The 18,299-nt window shown below is 43.3% G+C and overlaps 1 protein-coding gene across 1 annotated transcript in view; it reads right to left on the bottom strand.

Annotated features, from left to right (window-relative positions):
* Nucleotides 1–383: 383 nt before the first annotated feature.
* Nucleotides 384–18,299, bottom strand: part of BRINP1 (BMP/retinoic acid inducible neural specific 1) — a 232,732-nt gene continuing 214,816 nt past the window's right edge. Inside the window, exon 8 of the mRNA XM_056138596.1 lies at nucleotides 384–1,966. Coding sequence (XP_055994571.1) covers nucleotides 826–1,966 — 1,141 coding nt within the window. The 3' untranslated portion in view covers nucleotides 384–825. The remainder of the gene's footprint in view (nucleotides 1,967–18,299) is intronic.

Raw genomic sequence — 18,299 nt, 5'->3', positions numbered from 1 at the left:
GAAGGGGGTGGAGAAAGCGTACAAGTGGCTAGCATAATTTAAAAGGAGCACAGCCAAAAGACTCAGAAAGTGGGGCCCTTGTCCTTATTCAGGCATCACTGTGTGTAGCCAGGGGCATGCTATTTCCCTGCAAGCCATTTCCCAAACTAAATCAAAGAGTTTGTTGAGCTGATAGTCAAGATTCCTTATTGTCTTTAATACCCTGCTACAATATGAATGTCTCTCTTCCAAAATTCTACCTAGTATCCAGATTCAATTAATGACAGTTTAGTCCGAATGAAAGAGGCCCTCTGGGTACCAAAACACTGTCATGTTGTGTCCACACCCTTGTGTGAAAATGAGTCAAAGAAAAACACAAGAATTAAGCATAAAGAGGGAAGAAATCATAACCGAAGAAATATCTTCTTTATCTATGTCCATTTCCTCCCACAAGGAAAAATGGCAGTGTCAGTTGTACATTACATAAATCTCTCTTTCTCTTTAGTGTTTAATCTTAGCACCTGCACAGCAGAGATCTTTACAATTCATTGCATATGCTCTCCCCCATCTCCCCCCTCAATACAGCACCTGAGGCCTAAGAAGCAACTCCCCCCAAGCTCGTCAAAAGGCTGAGACCCTTCTTCATGACAGAGTATAGAAATAACAAACATGCCCAACAGTTGAATACAGTTGCTAGAACGTTTTTGTTTCCCACGAATGAAGATTTTCCTCCTTTTCTTTGAATATTAATTACATTTTACAAATTGGCATTTGTTTTGTTTCACTTGGTTTTGTTCTGTTATGTTTGTACAACAAAAGGAAAAGTCCATGGCAAGGGGTTCCGGGTTAACAGAGTTTGGCTGTCATCTGGTCTGACTGTTTGAGGATCTCCGTGTTGTAGAGGTCCAAGGCATGGTTCACCCGGATGATCTCGCTGTTGGTCAGTTTCAGGCGATGTTTCAGCATACAGGAGAATAAGTCCAGCTGGGGTTTCCCTGGGGCCACGGGTGGGGCCAGGCGGTTAATTCGGTCCCGAATATCCAACAAGAGGAGCATCACCGATGAAGAAGAATAGAACTGGCCACCTTGGGTGTAGGACTGGTTGACCTGCTGCACTGCGCTGCGGAGGAGATCAGCGTTGAACCTCAGGCTGTAGCCAAAGACCTGCACATCCGAAATCTTGATGTAGAACTGCCTCTTGGAGGGATCAGACAGGTCCACAGGGCCCTGGCCGGTCTCATTACGGAGCAGGGTAGGTAGCCGAGTCCGACTACGTAGGTAGATGTGGACTGTCTCAAAAAACGTTTTCCACCGATTGCCCAGCAGCAGAGTCCAATTGTAGCACTGGCTGTTTTGGAGACGGATCTTCTCCCAGCGCGGGTAGCCGAATTCTCCGAAGGGCATGTTCCAGCCCTCGGAGTGACTTCCGCTGAAAGGGTTGACGTAGACAAAAAACATGGGGTCCAGGCTGCTGTTGCGCATCTGGCAGATGCGCATGGACATGCCGATCACCATGTGGATGAAGTCCATGCGGTTCTTGTTGCTCTTGAGCGTGAGAGACATGCGCTTGCGCCACCGGGGGTCGAAGAAGGTGTCCAGGCGGATCTCATTGCTGATGAACGTGGTGTGCACGTAGAGGCGCGAGTCCATCTTCTGCAGCAGGTACTTCAGCTCCAGGTCCTGGAAGTCGAGGTCGGTCTCGAAGCTGATGAACTGCTCGCTCCTCTCCGAGTCCACGTTCTGGGGTTCGCAGCGGCCTCGGTAGAGCTTGTAGCCTTTGTTGCAGGAGCCACAGAGGGAGATGTTCGCCAGACTACACATGGCACAGCTGTTGTTCCCTCCTATGATACACGGGATGGGGCGCTGGCACAGTGTGGTGCTACCATGGCACACGCAGCTTCTCTGGCTTTCCAGGAAGGTGCCCCAAAACCCGTTCTCATTGCAGTAGAGGAGAGACTGGACCCTTGCAAGCCACTGCTGAATTGTCCTGGGGATGAAAGAGAGAAGGGTAAAGTGAGGTGAGGTCTGATTATGCATCTGATAATGCAAACTAGAGTTGTAAAAGGACAGTCAAGAGGGGGCAGGGTACTGTCATTTCCATGACTATACCGGGAGAGTATTACCATACTGTAAGGTAATTCCTTGCATGCTCCCTGACATGAATTTGATCTTTGGCACCATATGTGGCCCTCTGAGCCTCACCAAGAGTTATTCCTGAGCAGAGTCAGAGGTAAGCCCTAAGCACTGGTGGGTGTGGCTCCTATACAAATAGACAAAACAAAAGAACTATACCTTGATTGCTGCAAGATCACAAATAGGCATATGATTGGCTGCTTTACCCTTCCAGTGGTTAATGCCTTGAACTACAAGTTGAAGGGAGCTTTGACTCTAAAGGCTACTGGAGTCCTTCTAGTTCTATAATTTTGTTACACATTAGTCCCAAAGAAGTTTATTCAAGGAACAAAAAGTGTTTGAACCAAAACATCCATGCTGGAAGATGAAATGCTACAAAAAAAAAATCACCAATGAAATAAAGAAATAACAAAAATTTCAGATTTCTTTCAATCGGCATCTAATGTGTCAGGCCACTTCAGAGATTCTCCCATGAGGGTATATAAAATTCACAACTTCAACAACAGCAACAAAATTCTATTTTATATTACTCTGGAGATCATGTTTGTGCTTCCATATGGTTGATCTTACATGACACTTACAGTGACCTTTCAAAACATGGAAGAAAGATGCTATTTCTTCTATTTTCCCATTGCTGATGGTTTTCAAGGCAGTGGACTTTCCATCACAACACAAATTTCCCCCTCCCACTGCCCCCTCATGGTTTTATAAACGATACCCAATTCTGTCTCCAGATTCCAGTCACTGAACATTTCAATGAAGACAGATACTCTATCAGATAAGAAGCAACAGAAAAATAGGTAAAAACATGTAAGGCAGTCAACTTAGAGGTCTCTCATCTTTCCTCATTTCTGTGCAAGTCACCACTTGGCTGTCTTCCATGCTATGAGCAATCACTTACACATATCATTCCCCTTCACCCCCGAACCCCTACTGTATAGGGAATATTCACTAATGATTTCTCACTCAAGCCTCACAATAACACACAGAAAAAAAAGCTTTGAACACGAGGTTGAATAAGGATTGCCTAAAACTCTGGCTCTTCTATGTTGAAGTCAAGAGTTGATGCTTGGAAGTTTCCCCCACTAAACTACTTCTCCCTCTGGTACAGAGTGGTTGATGATTCTTGAAACCAAACTCTGTATGGACCTGTTTAGTGGAAAGTTTAGCTTTAAACTCGGTAGATAGTGTATTGAAGACTTGATAAAAGTTAGCTCTTATCTCTGCAAAGGAGCTCAGTTCCATATTTGTAGATATGGTATTGGAAACTCAGTTATACAATCAATAAATAGAGAAGTCTTCTGGTTCCATTCCATGCCAAGGAAGAGTCAAGAAGGCATCTTTCTCAGAAGCTCTAATGTGTGGTACGATGTTGATAACGATAATGATGATGGTGGTGGTGGTAGCATTACCCCCAAATCTGCCTTTTAGAAAACCAGTGTGGAAGCCAATACACATGATACTGTGGGAGATCTCACATGTTAGTAACTCCTTTTGTTTACCATATCCATTACTGAGCCACTAACTTCAAGCTCAGTGGTGAGGTACCAAAATAGGCTAATGATGAAAGGCTTGTACATTAGTGAAGAGAGAACCAAGGTCCAGGAAGGAAAAAAACTCATTTTGTTCTCTTTAACCTTAGATTCTATATGTTAAATGAAAATAATAAAGCCAAGAGATAGGTCCATGGCTGGAAGCCTGTTTCAGGTGCTGGGGGATAAGACAGTGGGGATGGAGAAGGAACCACTATGGCAATGCTAGATGGAAATGATTTCTCTGTATAAAACTGTGTGTGAAAGTAGGTAAAGGAACAAACAGGATAACCTCTTAGTATCCATACTGCAAACCATAATATCCAAAAGTGGGGGGGGGGAGAGACAGAGAGAGAGAGCAGGAGGAAGAGAGGGAAGGAGGGAGGGAGGGAAAGGGAGAAGGAGAGGGAGAGAGGAAGTGCCTGCCATAGAGGCAGGCTGGGGGTGGAGGGAGGGAAACTGGGGACATTGATAGTGGAAAATATACACTGGTGGACGGATGGGGTTGGAACACTGTGGCACTGAAACCAGTTCATGAACAGCTTTGTAACTATGGATCTCATGATGACTAAATAATAGTAATAATAATAATAATAAATTTTCAAAATAAAAGCCCCAAAGAGAGTGGAGACATAGTTCAGAGGGCATATGCTCTACATGTAGGAGACCCAGGTTAGCTCTCTGATACCTGGGCCTTCCTGAAGGTCTGAAGTCACCTGAAGTCACCTACCAGCACTAAGCTGGGACTGCAGTGGGTATGTCTCCCAAATAAAAATAGTTAATAAAGTTCAATGTTTCTGCTGGCAAAAGTACTGAAGGAGCTAATGTATTTAAAGCATTTAACAGAGAACTTGGCATAGACTAATTACTAAACAGGTAATACTCTTATCCCAGAAAATATAAGCTATTCCTTTGAAGGTTTTGAGACACTCTCTGGGATTTCACTATCTCTCTGGAGTTTGAGGGAAACCATTTTTTTTATGGGACATTTGAAAGTGGATACTGTTGAGCTGGCTTCCCAGAATGCTTTGTTTTCAAGGAGTTGCTTATCAGTCAAGGGAGAAAAAAAGCAGGAATAATTAGCAAGCTTCTGGAAACACTCTGCCTTTAAATCCGCAATATGAAACCTCTTCACAAAATTCAAATCACTGCACTGAAACCTTGGGATTCCTGATCAGTTTCCCCTGCAGGCTCTGAAACAGGAAAGGTTCAATCCTCCTTCCTTGAGCATCACATCCAGAGCTCAACTGTGCGCAATGCGTTTGCTGAATGAAGGAAGAAACAATCTTAATGTGTCTTTCTTATCGTTCATTAAAAACAAACACACACACAAAGTCTGGAGAGAGAGCTTGAAGGGCTGAAGTGCTTTTGCATTCAGGAGGACCAGCTTTGATCTTGTGCACCAGATGGTCCCCTGAGCACTTGCCAGGAGTGACCCCTGAGCACAGGGCTAGGAGTAATCTCTAAGCCACTCAGGGTGTGGCCCAAATCCAAAACAAATATCCAAATGCACACAACACACACACAACACCTTCTCGTCTTCCCTCTGGATTGCAGTATTAGTTTGGGGGGAGGTCCACCCCCACAGCTCCAGGCTTCCCTCAAGTCTCGGCTTCGTGAGATCAATCCTATTACAGCCTGGAGAACAGCAGCGAGCCCAGCCTTCAGGAAACAGAACTGGAATGAAAATGAGCTCAGTGGCTCCCCCTCCCAACCCAGAACATTGACTGAATATTGGCTATGAGTCATCTGATATTTTTGCGGGCTGCAGGGGGCCAGCCACACGTCTCTGATTGCGTGGTTCCATCTGACCGGAGCGTCACTGCAAAATGCCTCTTTCAAATGGCCCACACTTGCCCCTGTCACTCCCTCTCCAAGTGACAGGACAGTACCCCCTTTAGAGCGCCTCTGTTCCCATCTGCGAGGCATTCTATAACCCCGTTTCTCGTGTTTCATCATTGGGACCCTTTGTTGGGACTCCTTGCATCAATGCTTCATTGTGGCTGAACTCTCGGAATCCTCTGTCGGGGGGGAATGAAAAGATGAAAGTTCCTGGGGCTGCTGGAACAAGCAAAGGGGCTAGTGGGCAATTAGGATTCAGGCCCTGTCGAGCAGGAGGGATTGGGGACAGAGGCCCTCTGAGGAGCACCAGCAAGCTGCATGGCACCTGCAACTCCTGACCTCAGAATAATCAGGAGGTTGTGGGCTGTATCAAAGAAGGCATTAATGATACAGCAAGAAGACTTAGGACCAGGCGGTGATGCAGGGGGGTGGCAGGGTGGGGGAGCAGGGAGCCTGAGGCCCAGGGAAAGGGAAAGAGCACAGGAGAAAGGTGAGGTCTGGGGAAGGGTTTGCCAGCGATAAGATGGGGCTCTTATTATGGGATGGGGTGGGGGCACGGTGAAGCCTCCCCTTGAAAAAGCAGATGGGCTGCTATAAGGGAAGGCAGTTGGAGAGGGGGCACATAAAGGCTTGAGTGCGGAACAGAGATGAGATGTAGCCCGGCCTGCGTTTATCATAACTCAGACTCAGGGAAGGTGGATGCTTTGGAGAGGCCAACCAGGGCAAGTTCCCCTATTGGATGATGTTTGTGTAGCTGGGGAAGGGGCTGAAAAGCAGCAGTTGTACTGAAGTGAGTCCAGATTCCTAAGGTGAGTGAATTTTCCTTTGCCTCTCACTCCTTCATTCTAAAGAGCGAGTAAAAGCAGGACCAACAAGCTCCTTCGAGTGTGTCCAGTGTTTATTTACACAAGCAGCTTCAGGCAATGGCAAATCCACTGCTAGTGACACCCCCTTTTTCTGCTTTTCTATCTCCATCTAGAGCTGTGCAGCAATCAGCACCAGGAATCAGTGAGGGCAAGGAGAGACTCAGGACTCGTGAGCAAGGAGAGACTCAGGACTCGTGAGCAAGGAGAGACTCAGGACTCGTGAGCAAGGAGAGACTCAGGACTTGTGAGCACTCCCTGCATCCAGGAAGCTCTCCCCACGAGCATCTCTAAACAACTGCACTGCAGATCCAAATTTTGAAGCCCTGAGAAGTGGAAAACACATCTGAGGTCAAGAAACCACTCCTCAGATACCAAGTTCTCTGCCTCCAGCACTGGGCCCCTTCTGCCTTGATGGATGTGATCATGGTAGAGCAAGCAACAAGCAGGAATCAGGCCCCAGGCCACAGAAAGACACCACACCGCACTCATGGAAAAATACTGGAAGTCTGAGAGTGCGAAAGGCCTATTATCACGTTCCTTGCTTCCTCTGGACCTGCCAGGGTCCCTTTCCTCCATTCACAGATAATTGGGGCTCACGACAAGTGCATAGGGAGAAGCTGGGGACCAAGGGTAGGAGGGACTGTGTGCTATAAATACCATTTCCCAGCCTAGCTGGTGACAGCCTGTCTCAACCCTGGCAACAGAGGAGCCGCCTGATTGGCTGGCTCCAGAGGGGTGGGCCTTACAAAGGGCTGACACAGCCCCACTGCAGGGCCCTCAGTGTGAAGCAGGAGCGGAGCGACCCAGTACTCAAACGCTGCTTGGCTTGTTCCCTGAGGACCCCAAGCATCTTCTGACTGTAGCTAAAGCTGAACTCCAAGGTATTCACAGCAACATCTTGGAGTTGGTTTGGGGTTTCAATTATTGTGATTGGAGGGGAGAGGGTCGGTGGAGACAATGAGAGAGACAAGGAGGAAGAGGGTCGCAGAAAGCTGCAGTTTGATTTCTTAAGTTGGAAAATCCTGGTGCCTGCCTGATGGGTTGGCTCCCACAGAGGCTGTGCAAAAGGCCTCCCTCAGCAGAGATATATTTTTTTTAATTCTTATTTGACATATTCGAGATGCCAAAAACTGTAACAAGTCTCACAATGGAGATGTTACTGGTGCCCGCTCGAGCAAATCAATGAACAACGGAGGACAGTGCTACAGTGTAGTGCTACTTTTTAAAAAAAAATTTGGGCCACACCCGGTGATACACAGGGGTTATTCCTAGCTCATGCACTCAGGAATTACTGCTGGTGGTACTTGGGGGGGGACCATATGGGATGCTGGGAATTGAACCCAGGTTGGCTACATGCAAGGCAAACATCCTTCCCACTGCGCTATCGCTCAAGCCCCAGAAGCAGAGATCTTTAAGGAGAAACAAAATAGTTGGCTCATCTCCCTTAATTTGATTTATCTATTTATTTTAATTTTTAAACCAACATCAGCTAAATTTTATTTAAAAAATTTTAATTGACTTTTCATGGTTAACTATATTCTTGAATTGCATTTAATTATACTATTAATAATGGCTTCTCATGCACATAATTCCAGCACCATTTCCATCCCCAGCTTATCCAACTCCCTCCATTTTAGACTTGAGGATTGAGACTTAGTTGCTTTGACAAAGAATCTATACTCTCTGGGGTGCTTTGTACATTGTGGAATTATCTCCTTTTCTTCCTCTCCTCTGCCTGAGACTGGGTGCCTGGCTGATTTTCCTTCATAGACAAGGCCAGAGACTGTCACAGAAGGACATGACTTTTCCCTGGTCACACAGCAGGGAAATATCTGACCACAGCCCTTCTGGACTAAAACCCAGGGGTCCTTCCATTGCCCCGCTGTATTGCTCTACCCAGTGAAATCCAGCCTGCAGAAGAAACTCGACCCTGGTCCACTGAGACAATTCTGCTGCTTCACCCTGTGGGCTCTCTCTTTCCCTCAGCTGGGACTTTCTGGTACTTTGACAGTTCCCCAGTGACACAGCTGGAATCACTCATCATGTGGAGGACAGAGGCGATGCCACCCGGGGCTTCCCATCAGCGCTTTCAAAGGCACATGTCTCCCCTTCAGAACCACCTGGGTGGGGAGCCCAGGCTGGAATTCCTAATTCAAGTAAACTCCCTGCTGATTTTAATTGGAGTTTTTGCCTTAAACAGGACTGGAGTACCAGGCCAGTGGCATTTCAGGGAAGATCATACACATCGAGCCAAGGAAAGAGAAGGGAGAAAAACAGAGGCTAAAATAGGAGACTATGAGACGTAACTCCATTTGCCAACCAAAAAATGTTTATTTAGAAGTGGAGAAGAAATGGAGGGTAAAAGGAAAAAGAAAAAAAGAGGAAAAAGAAACAGGGGCCTTTAAATTACTCTTGCATTCATGCCTTGTGATTTTTTCCAGGGTGTTTCTGTGACATTATAATAAAAATTATAATAACATTATAATTATAATAACATTATAATAGGAATCTGAGTAATTTCATAAGCCTTCTCAAATGTATACTCCATATTTCATAGGCTAAACCAAGAAGACAATTGCTGGTTTTTGAGAATGCCCTGTTATTTGGTGGAGAGTGCGCACGTATACGTGCGCACATGTATATGTGTGTCTGTGTGTGCGTTGTGTGTGTCAGAGAGAGAAAGAGATGGCACTGATTATAAATGAATACATCACTGGTGTCAGAACGTGAGGTCTCAAATGAAAGAGGCCTTGGTTTATGGATGTGCTGGTCTGAATTATAACTGGCCATCAGCCCCTCTCTGTGTTCATTATTTCCCACCAGATAAATATTTAGCTTTTAATTATCCCCCTCTCTGAGTTTCTGCCACGGCCATAATAACCTATTTTCCCATCTCCTGGTTCTTTGCATGATGGCAGGACTTTCCTGACTCGCTCACAGCAAGAAGGAAGGAAATTACTAAAGAAGAATGTTGAGGGGTTGGGGTACGGAGAGACACACTGGGATCATTGGTGGCAGAGAATGGGCACTGGTGGAGGGATGGGTACCTCCGCCCTAGTATGATGTTTTCTAGGTTTTGAACTATAGAATGAAGGTCATAGATCTTATTTGCAAAGGACAGGGTAAGGGATAAGAAGGTAAGAAAGAGGAACTAGCAAAGTAGCAATGTAAAAAAATCCAATAGTGCCTTTAAAATCAGGTTTCTCAGGAGCTTCACTGGGGAAGCCTGAGAATATTGCACAGTTCTCTGTCTGGAAAGAGGTGACAGGCAACATAAGCTGCATATGCAAAACTTAACATTTTGCTCTGGGCATAGATGTGCTGGAGACAAGCAAGGGAAAAATCCACAGGCTAGTATGGTGATATCAGAAAGGCTAAGAACAGTAGGGAGCTCTCAGAAGGAGGTCGACAGGAGTGGTTTATTCATCCTGGGCAGCAGTCAAGTGGGAGAAATGAGGGAACTTCACCAAAAGACTCATAAGAAAGAGATAATGGAGTCTAATGGACTGAACCCTGGAGAGTGGTCACTAAATGGATGAACGTGGAAGTGACGGCAAGGTGACCAGAGGTGTGGGAGTCAGTTAAGCATGTGTTGACCTCTGCTCTCCCCCTCTCTGGCCTCCTATGTTTGACTTTGCTATTTGACCTTAGATAAGTACTACCCCTCTTTGTCCCTCAGTTTTCTTACACCTCAGATAATCCCTACCCACACTTTCTCTTTAGCAGAATCAGAGACACAGAGCTTGGAGGAATTAATATTGGAGGAGGTGTCAAGGGAAAGGAAGTTATGATTGACCATTAGCCGTTATTATTGTTACCGAGTGCAAAGAACAACTGTGTTTTATAAATGCTCCAGGTAAAAATATTCCTCTCGGTTACTAGAACAGCCCAGTTGATTATAGCTTGATATCTGAGGCTCGCTGGTTACTCACCCTCCGTGGTTGTAATGAATGCTGTCATCCTGAAGCTTGAAGAAAAAGCTAGATGTGGGCTTTGGAGTCAGAAGAGATTGGCTATTGAATCATAGCTCTGCTACACATTATTTAACCTTGAGCTAATTGCTTGTCCTTTCTAAGTTTCAGTTTTCTCAACTACAGAATGGAATAATAATATGTTATTTGTGGAGTTGTTTGGATAATCAGATTAAGATAATGAATTTAAAACTTCTGGCATACAGTAGGTGCAAAGTATCTCTCCTGAAAACAAAGGGTGTTGTTCTGTCGCCTACAGGCAAAATGATCTTTTCAAAACCTGTCATTATAGATTTTTTTTAAAAAGGAAGAATCCAATACGGTGGCGTGACAGTTGAGTACTGATATTAAAACAATAACAATAAAACCTCATCTACACTTAATATCTCTGTATTCCCAAATCATGAACAGATGGATTACACTTCCAAATGTGAGAAGTAAAATAATAATAACAACATCAACATCAGCGAAAACAGTTTAGGAGAAAACACAGGAACTATCATTAGGATATTAGTGTAGGAAAATGGTTCTTAAAACAGATCAAAGGAAAAAATTATTAACAGGGTTATGTTAAGATTAAAACATATCCATCAAAAGATACCATGCAGAGTGGAAACACAATTCTGAGTAAGAGATATATTTGCAATACCTCCAACCAATCAAAGATTACATTTATAAATTATAAATCACATTTTAGGCTGGTCTAAGGCATCACATGTTGCCTGAGATTTGCTTCTCCCCACTGGGTCTCTATTTATATATTTTGGGGATGTTTCCAGGTAGGTCTCCATATCCCATATGAGTGCTTTGGAGACTAACACCATGTCCAGCCATGCTGTGTTGCCATGTGAATTTAGTGCTTGGGTTCTGTAACATAGTGGTGCTTAGGCTCAGTGATACTAAGGGTCACCAGGGTCATGCATAGGGGTAATCTACCAGGACTTTAACCAGTGATGCTGGGGAAGGTATAGATGCTGTGGATAGGACTCAGGGACAAGCACGTCAGGCATATCGTCTAGCCCCTTAAACTGTCTCCCAGAGCATTTTTTCAAGCCAGAGTGATGCAATTATCACAAGTCGTATATATTTTAAAAGAAAGTTCTCACCAAGCTGTGCAGTAAGTGTGATTTTTCCCAGGTTAAAACAAAACAAACAAAACCAAAAAGACTCCTGCAACTCAGTAAGAAAAACTCAATTATTTTTAAAGAGAAATTAGGCAAATAATGCAAACAGACACTACATGGAGTATGTTGATAGAGCCCCAAATTCAATTTGCTGAATCACTTGGGCCACAAAAATAAAAAGGCTAGTGAACTGCTAGAACAGACGATGGCTAAACAAAATTCAAAATAAAGATTAAAAAAGAGATGAAAAACTGTAAATATGATTATGGATAGGGAATACTTAATTTTTTCCCTTCTGGTGGGCTTAATGACCTTTTATTTTATTTATTTATTTCAATTTTTTATTAGTGAAACTCCAGGTGGTACAGTTGTTGACCTTACAAATTTTTGTGCTTGGTTTTCAGTTAGTTATACAATGATTGAGTACCCATCCCTCCACCAGTGCCCATTTCCCACCTCCAGTGCTCCCAGCATTCCCTCCCACTCCCCACCCCCCCCCCCACCCCAACCCACCCCTTTTGTTCTCTCTCTCCTTTTTGGTGCTGTGGTTTGAGGCATTGAGTGGCAATCCTGTTCAGTCTATAGTCTACTTTCAGCATGCATCTCTCATCCTGGGAGGGTTCTCCCAACATCCTTTACTTGGTGCTCCCCTCTCTATATGAGCTGCCTTCTCCCTCAGCATGTGTGGCTGACCTCCAAGACATGGAGTGATCCTCCTGGTACTTATCTTGACTGTTCTTAGGATAGCGAATACTTTAAATATGCCTCAACTTCTCTGAAAATTTCTCAGAAAATTTTGGAAAAGCACAAGTTTCAACTGAAGCATTTGCAAAACTGAATATATGATTACTCATGTTTCAGCAATTCTCTTTCTAGTACATACCCAGCAAAGAAGTATTTGGAAATTCATCCATAGATGTGTAAGACAATAGCCACAAACTATAGACAACACAATTGGCCAGCAATTCTTGGACAGACATAAGAGAATACATAAAACAATAAACATAAAACAATATGGAGGAATCCAAGAGAAGAATAAAAAGGTAAAAGGAATCAAACACTGGAATCTGAACTGCACAGCAATGGCAGGAAGCTGAGCTATCATGGTGAAGAAAGGAGAACAGTAATTTCTTATCAGGAAAGGGCTAATAGTGCTTTAAAGGACAGTGAGGGGGTGGTTCTGAGGTGCTGCTGATAATGCATTATTTTCGCTGATCACATGTGTGAAATCATTTTGGGAAAATTTATTTGGCTGTACTTTTCACTCTCTGAATGTCCACAAGCTTCCATAAAACTTTACCCTCCCCCACACTTATCCTTTAAAAATAACCAGAATTCACCCATAAGATAACACTAAACTTTTAAAGCTTCCATTGTTTCATTCTTTAATTTTGAGCTTCATAACTTGTATAATGGGATGGAATGAGGGAGGGTGTCTTAAGACAGTTTATTGTTACAAGAGAGAAAAGAAAAAGCTGTGAGAGGGAACATGAGTTAGTGAAGGTCACCAGGAGGAGGCTGCAGTTGTGGGATCAGAAATCACCCGTGTGAGCGGACTGGTGGATGGGGAGGGTGGAGGCGGGAGAACTGGGAAGTGGCTCTGAAGGAGGATGAGAAAGAGCTATCCACAAAAATTGTAAGAACTTGGTTCTATTTCTGACTCAATCCTCTGATCCTCTAGATTCTATTCTGAACAGGAAGTCACTTCTCAACACCAAGGAAGGAAAAATAAAATCTAAAAACAACAAAAAAAAGGTCTAGAGATGCTTATTTTCTGGCTTTACGTCAGCTGAGTGAGTCAATTGCCCTACTTGCTACAAACGCAGAATGACAAGCAGGGAGGGGGACGGAGTAGCCTGGTATTTACTGCTGCTTTGAACAAACCCTGGCCAAGCTCAGTTGTTGGCACGAAGCTGCCTGCTCCTCACCCATATAGTTTACCCTTCGGGTTCCAGATGGTTCAATCTCATGGCTTAATTTTTATCCTCAGAGAAAGCGAAAGCAAGCCAATAAGAGTATGATGAAGAACCTCACTATGCTTGGGTAAGAGGGCATTTGTAGTTTTCTGCATCTGACAGTTGCCTCAGGTTAAGGTGAAGAGGCTCAAACCTCTTGTTTAATTGTTTAATAGGACTATTCAATACATGCTATTGCTGTAGCGATACCACAGCGGGTAGTGCATTTGCCTTGCATGTGGCCGACCTGGGTTCGATTCCTCCATCCCTCTCAGAGAGCCCGGCAAGCTACCAAGAGCATCCTGCCCGCGTGGCAGAGTCTCGAAAGCTCCCCATGGCATATTCGAAATACCAAAAACAGTAACAAGTCACAATGGAGATGTTACTGGTGCACGGTTCAAGCAAATCAATGAACAATGGGACGACAGTGCTACAGTGCTATTCAATACATGCACCATCACAAGTCTTTGTCATCCAAGTCATCATTCCAAATCATCACCTTGTGCCTTACTGCGCACAAATATACATACACAAATCTGGAGGTAGGGGACCAGCAAACTAGCAATTTACTCCAGAGGAAACTAGTTTTCAGAATCCTAGAGCTGAATGATGCTTAGACAAGGTTGAGACCCTGGAAAATGAATTCAGACCTGTTATGGGACTTGCTAACATCACACACAGAGTATCTAGAAATCCAACACCATAATCTCCCTTCTACATATTTTTATTTATTTTTCAGGATTAATTTATTTTCTTTTTGGACACTGCTAATTAGTAACTATACCATAAAATATTCCAGATGTATAGGTGTTAGAAGTTAGACATTCAAAAACAATTCTTAAGTTTTGTTAATGTAATTGCTGAGCCCCAAACTTCCTGAAAAATTTCAATAGTTTTATGTAGCGCTAAGTATAATGCATAGATATTGACTTTATTTTTTATACAAGCAAATATATTTTATTTAAAAGATTTTTAATAGTGAGACATCATGAGGTACAGTTGCAGACTTACTATTTTTATTTTTTAATGAAACACCATAAGATAGAATTACAGACTTACACACTTTCGTGATTACGTCTCAGTCATACTTACAATGGTTAAGTACCCATCCCTCCACCAGTGCCCATTCTCTATCACTAATGTTCCCAGTATCCTTCCCGCCACTCCCTCCATCCCCCCTGCCTCTGTGGTAGGCACATTCCTTTCTCTTAAAGACAAAAGTGTATACTGCTCCGCTCACAGACGACCTTCACAGGCTCACCCGAGCCCACCATGCATGAGACTGAATCTGATGAAAAACCCAGGTGTGCAGGACTTGTGACTGAAATATCCAGGCTTCCAGACTCAGGAATGGGCACCTTCTCCCCCTACCCCCCAACCCCCATCTCCCCGTGCTTCTGCTTTCTTGGCAGTCACTCTCATGAACTGCCTCTGGGTGCCATTTAAGCACATTAATGATCATGATCCAGGCTCACAAATGAATCCTTGAAGAAAGCAACACACAGTAGAGTCCTCAGACCCCCAAATCACCATCCAGTTAAAAGAAATTTAACTCCAGTTCTAGCACCCTATTAAAAATTTTAGAATTCCAGGACTGCAGAGCTACTTTTGCATCTCATACAATTATGTCACTGATATACCAAAAGTAGCACACAACATTTGATGGGCTGTAAGGTAGAAGATGATCAATATTGATGAAAAAAATACACACACACACATATATCAGCACACAAGACTTAAAACTCTAACAACATGTTAATGATCTCTAATACAGAGGCTTAATGGCTCCAAGATGAGATATAACAATTTTCACACACTTCTAAGGAAACCTTTTTAGATCATTTTAGTCAATTATTCATTATAAGCAATGCAAAATTAATTATTTAGCATCTGCCTTTGGGGAAGGCTTGGGTGGTGGTGGGAAAATTAGAAATAATAATGGTGGGAAGGTGAAACTGTGGTGGGATTTGTGTCAAAATATTGAATGTAATCAATTACGGTGAACAACTCTTTGAAAATTAAAAAAAATTGTTTAAAAGTGTATACTGCTCATCTTTATCTCAAAGAGTCAGATTTCATTTTATCTGAATAAATATGCACCGGGGAAAGGTTTATAAGACATTGTCTTTGAGACCAACTCCAGGAAAAATAATGTTACTATGGGTTAGAAGAATGGGTATTTGAAACTGGCTAGCAAAGGGGTTTTGGCTTGGGCCTCCCTTACAGTAGGTCCAATGGTAACTTCCTATGGTTATTTCTCTGATTCTAGCCATTCTTCTATTATCCTATGATCAGAATATTCAGCTACTGGCAGAATCCTCTTGTTTACAACCTTTGGTGCCCACATGACAAATATACCCATATATAATAATAGCGGATATGAAATATGACCCTTCTTTTAATCATCTTCTGAGGAAGTAAAACAAGAAAACAAGGAGATATAGGTCAGCAGGAAAGTATCTTCCTTGCATATATGAGGCCCTGGGTTCAATCACTGGAATTACAGAAAATAAAATTAAAAACCTAAGAAAAGCCAGAAGTATACACTTAGGGGAAAACATGTAGCAAGGGCATATGCCTGGATAATTCCATTAAAATCCAATTTTGAGTGACCAAGTTTCTCAAGGGCAATTTTGTGTTCTAAAACATGTCCTGCTAAGTACCTGAAGAGTATATTCCCTAGTTAAAATGAACTATAATAAATAAAAAACCTGTGACAGGTGGTCACAGATTCTCTGACATTCCTACCAAAAAGGGAAGTTCTATGTTCCCTGAGCTCAGAGCTGGGCTGATTGCACCAGCTTGGACCAAGAGAATAAGGCAGAGTGACATATGCAGTTGATTGTTTCAGATTTAAATTGCAGCCGCTACCTCCTGCCACTTGGAAAATTCCCTCTTGGAGTTCTAAGACCTTTCACAGGCAATTGACTACTCCGCTCTGGGACCACATAGAAAGAGGGTGAGGGAGATGGGTCTAGTTGAGCCCAGCCTTCAGCTTTTATTTATTTACTAATTTGCTTTTTGGATCACACCCGGTGATGCTCAGGAGTCATTCCTGGCTCTGAACTCAGGAATTTTCTCCTGGTGGTGCTTGGGGAACCATATGGGAAGCCGGGGATCGAACCAGGTTAGCAGTGTGCAAGGTAAACTCCCACCCACTGTACTATTGCTCTGGCCCTGGGCCCAGTCTTCTGACCATCCCTGCAGACACTAGACATGTAAATAAAGTTTTCTTGGACTCTCCAGTCCAGCTCAATGGCCTTCTGAATACCAATGACTCATAAACTCTGTGGAGAACTGAAGAATATCACAGCTGATCCCAGCACAAATTTCTGACCCATGGATCATCAACATAATATTATGATTATTTTTGTCAGCCTCAAAATTCTGGTCAATGGAGCATTAGATATTCTAACCATTATACTGGCTGAGTCTCATAGAGAGCTCAGGATGATATAATTCCCATTTGTTGATTACATCAACCTATGGTACTGTACTGGCTAGCCAGTATTATGCTAATATCTCCTCCCTCCCCAAGATTCTAAATGACCTACGAGAAGTCACTCTTTTTTTTTAATTTTTTTTTTCGTTTTTTCCTTTTTGGGTCACACCTGGTGATGCTCAGGGGTTACTCCTGACTCATGCACTCAGGAATCACTCCTGGCGGTGCTCAGGAGACCATATGGGACGCTGGGAATCGAACCTGTGTCGGCCATGTTGGCTGCGTGCAAGGCAAACGCCCTGCCTGCTGTGCCATCGCTCCAGCCCCGAGAAGTCTCTCTTATAATGGTATTCTATTATTTAGCACAGTTGACATAAAATAAGGAGATTGAGCTTTGAGAGATAGTACAGCAGATAAAGTACTTGCACTGCATACAATCAAATTTGGTTTGACCACTAGGACTTCATAATATGCCCCAAGCACTTCCAAAAGTGATCCCTGAGCACAGAACCAAGAGTAAGCCCTGGACACAGACTTGTATGGCTTCAAACAAACAAAATGAACAAATAAGAGAAAGATTATCTCTATGTACTAATCTAGTTTTTTAATTGAATCACTGTGAGATAGTTACAAAGCTTTCATGTTTGAATTTCAATCATACAATGATCAAACACCCATCCCTCCACCAGTGCATTCTCTACCACCAATGTTCCCAGTATACCCCACCTTTCCAACCCTCCCTCTGTTTCCATGGCAGACAATTTCCCCTATACTCTCTCTCTACTTTGGGGTATTATGGTTTGCAATACAGATACTAAGAATTTATCAGATTTGGTCCTTAATCTACTTTCAGCACACATCTCCCATCCTGAACGATCCCTCCAATCATCATTGTCCTAGTGATCCCTTCTCCATTCCAGCTGCCTTTTCCCCCAGCTGATAAGGCAGCTTTCAACTATGGGGCAATATTCCTGACCCTTGTGTTTATTGTCCTTGGGTGCCCATCTCATATTATGTAATTTTACATTCCTTCTATGTCTGTCCCTCTCTTTCTTACTCATTTCACTTAGCATGATACTCTCCATGTCAAAGGAGACTTCTCAGGCTGTTTGCACAAAGAGAGATGGGAGACTTGAGGAGGACATTCTCATTGTTTCTTTCAACAAGGAAGAATGCTGGTGCAGTGTCTGCAGTGATTTTGAGGAGTTAGGAGTGAAAACTGGTCAATGGCAGGAAGAAAAATGTGTCCTTAGTGCCCTATAATCACAAAATAGCAAACACACACACATACACACACACACACACACACACACACACACACACACACACACACACACACACAGCCCACAGGGATTCTGCCAACCAGAATGGATTAGAAGTAGATAAGCCATTTTTTTCTTAGCACCTTTTTAAAAAATTTTTATTAGTGAAACATCATGAGGTACAGTTGTAGAC

The sequence above is a fragment of the Sorex fumeus genome, unplaced genomic scaffold (genome assembly GCF_029834395.1).
Source record: "Sorex fumeus unplaced genomic scaffold, SorFum_2.1 ptg000129l, whole genome shotgun sequence".
Classification (NCBI taxonomy): Eukaryota; Metazoa; Chordata; class Mammalia; order Eulipotyphla; family Soricidae; genus Sorex; species Sorex fumeus.
This window is presented reverse-complemented; position numbering and strand designations above follow the sequence as displayed.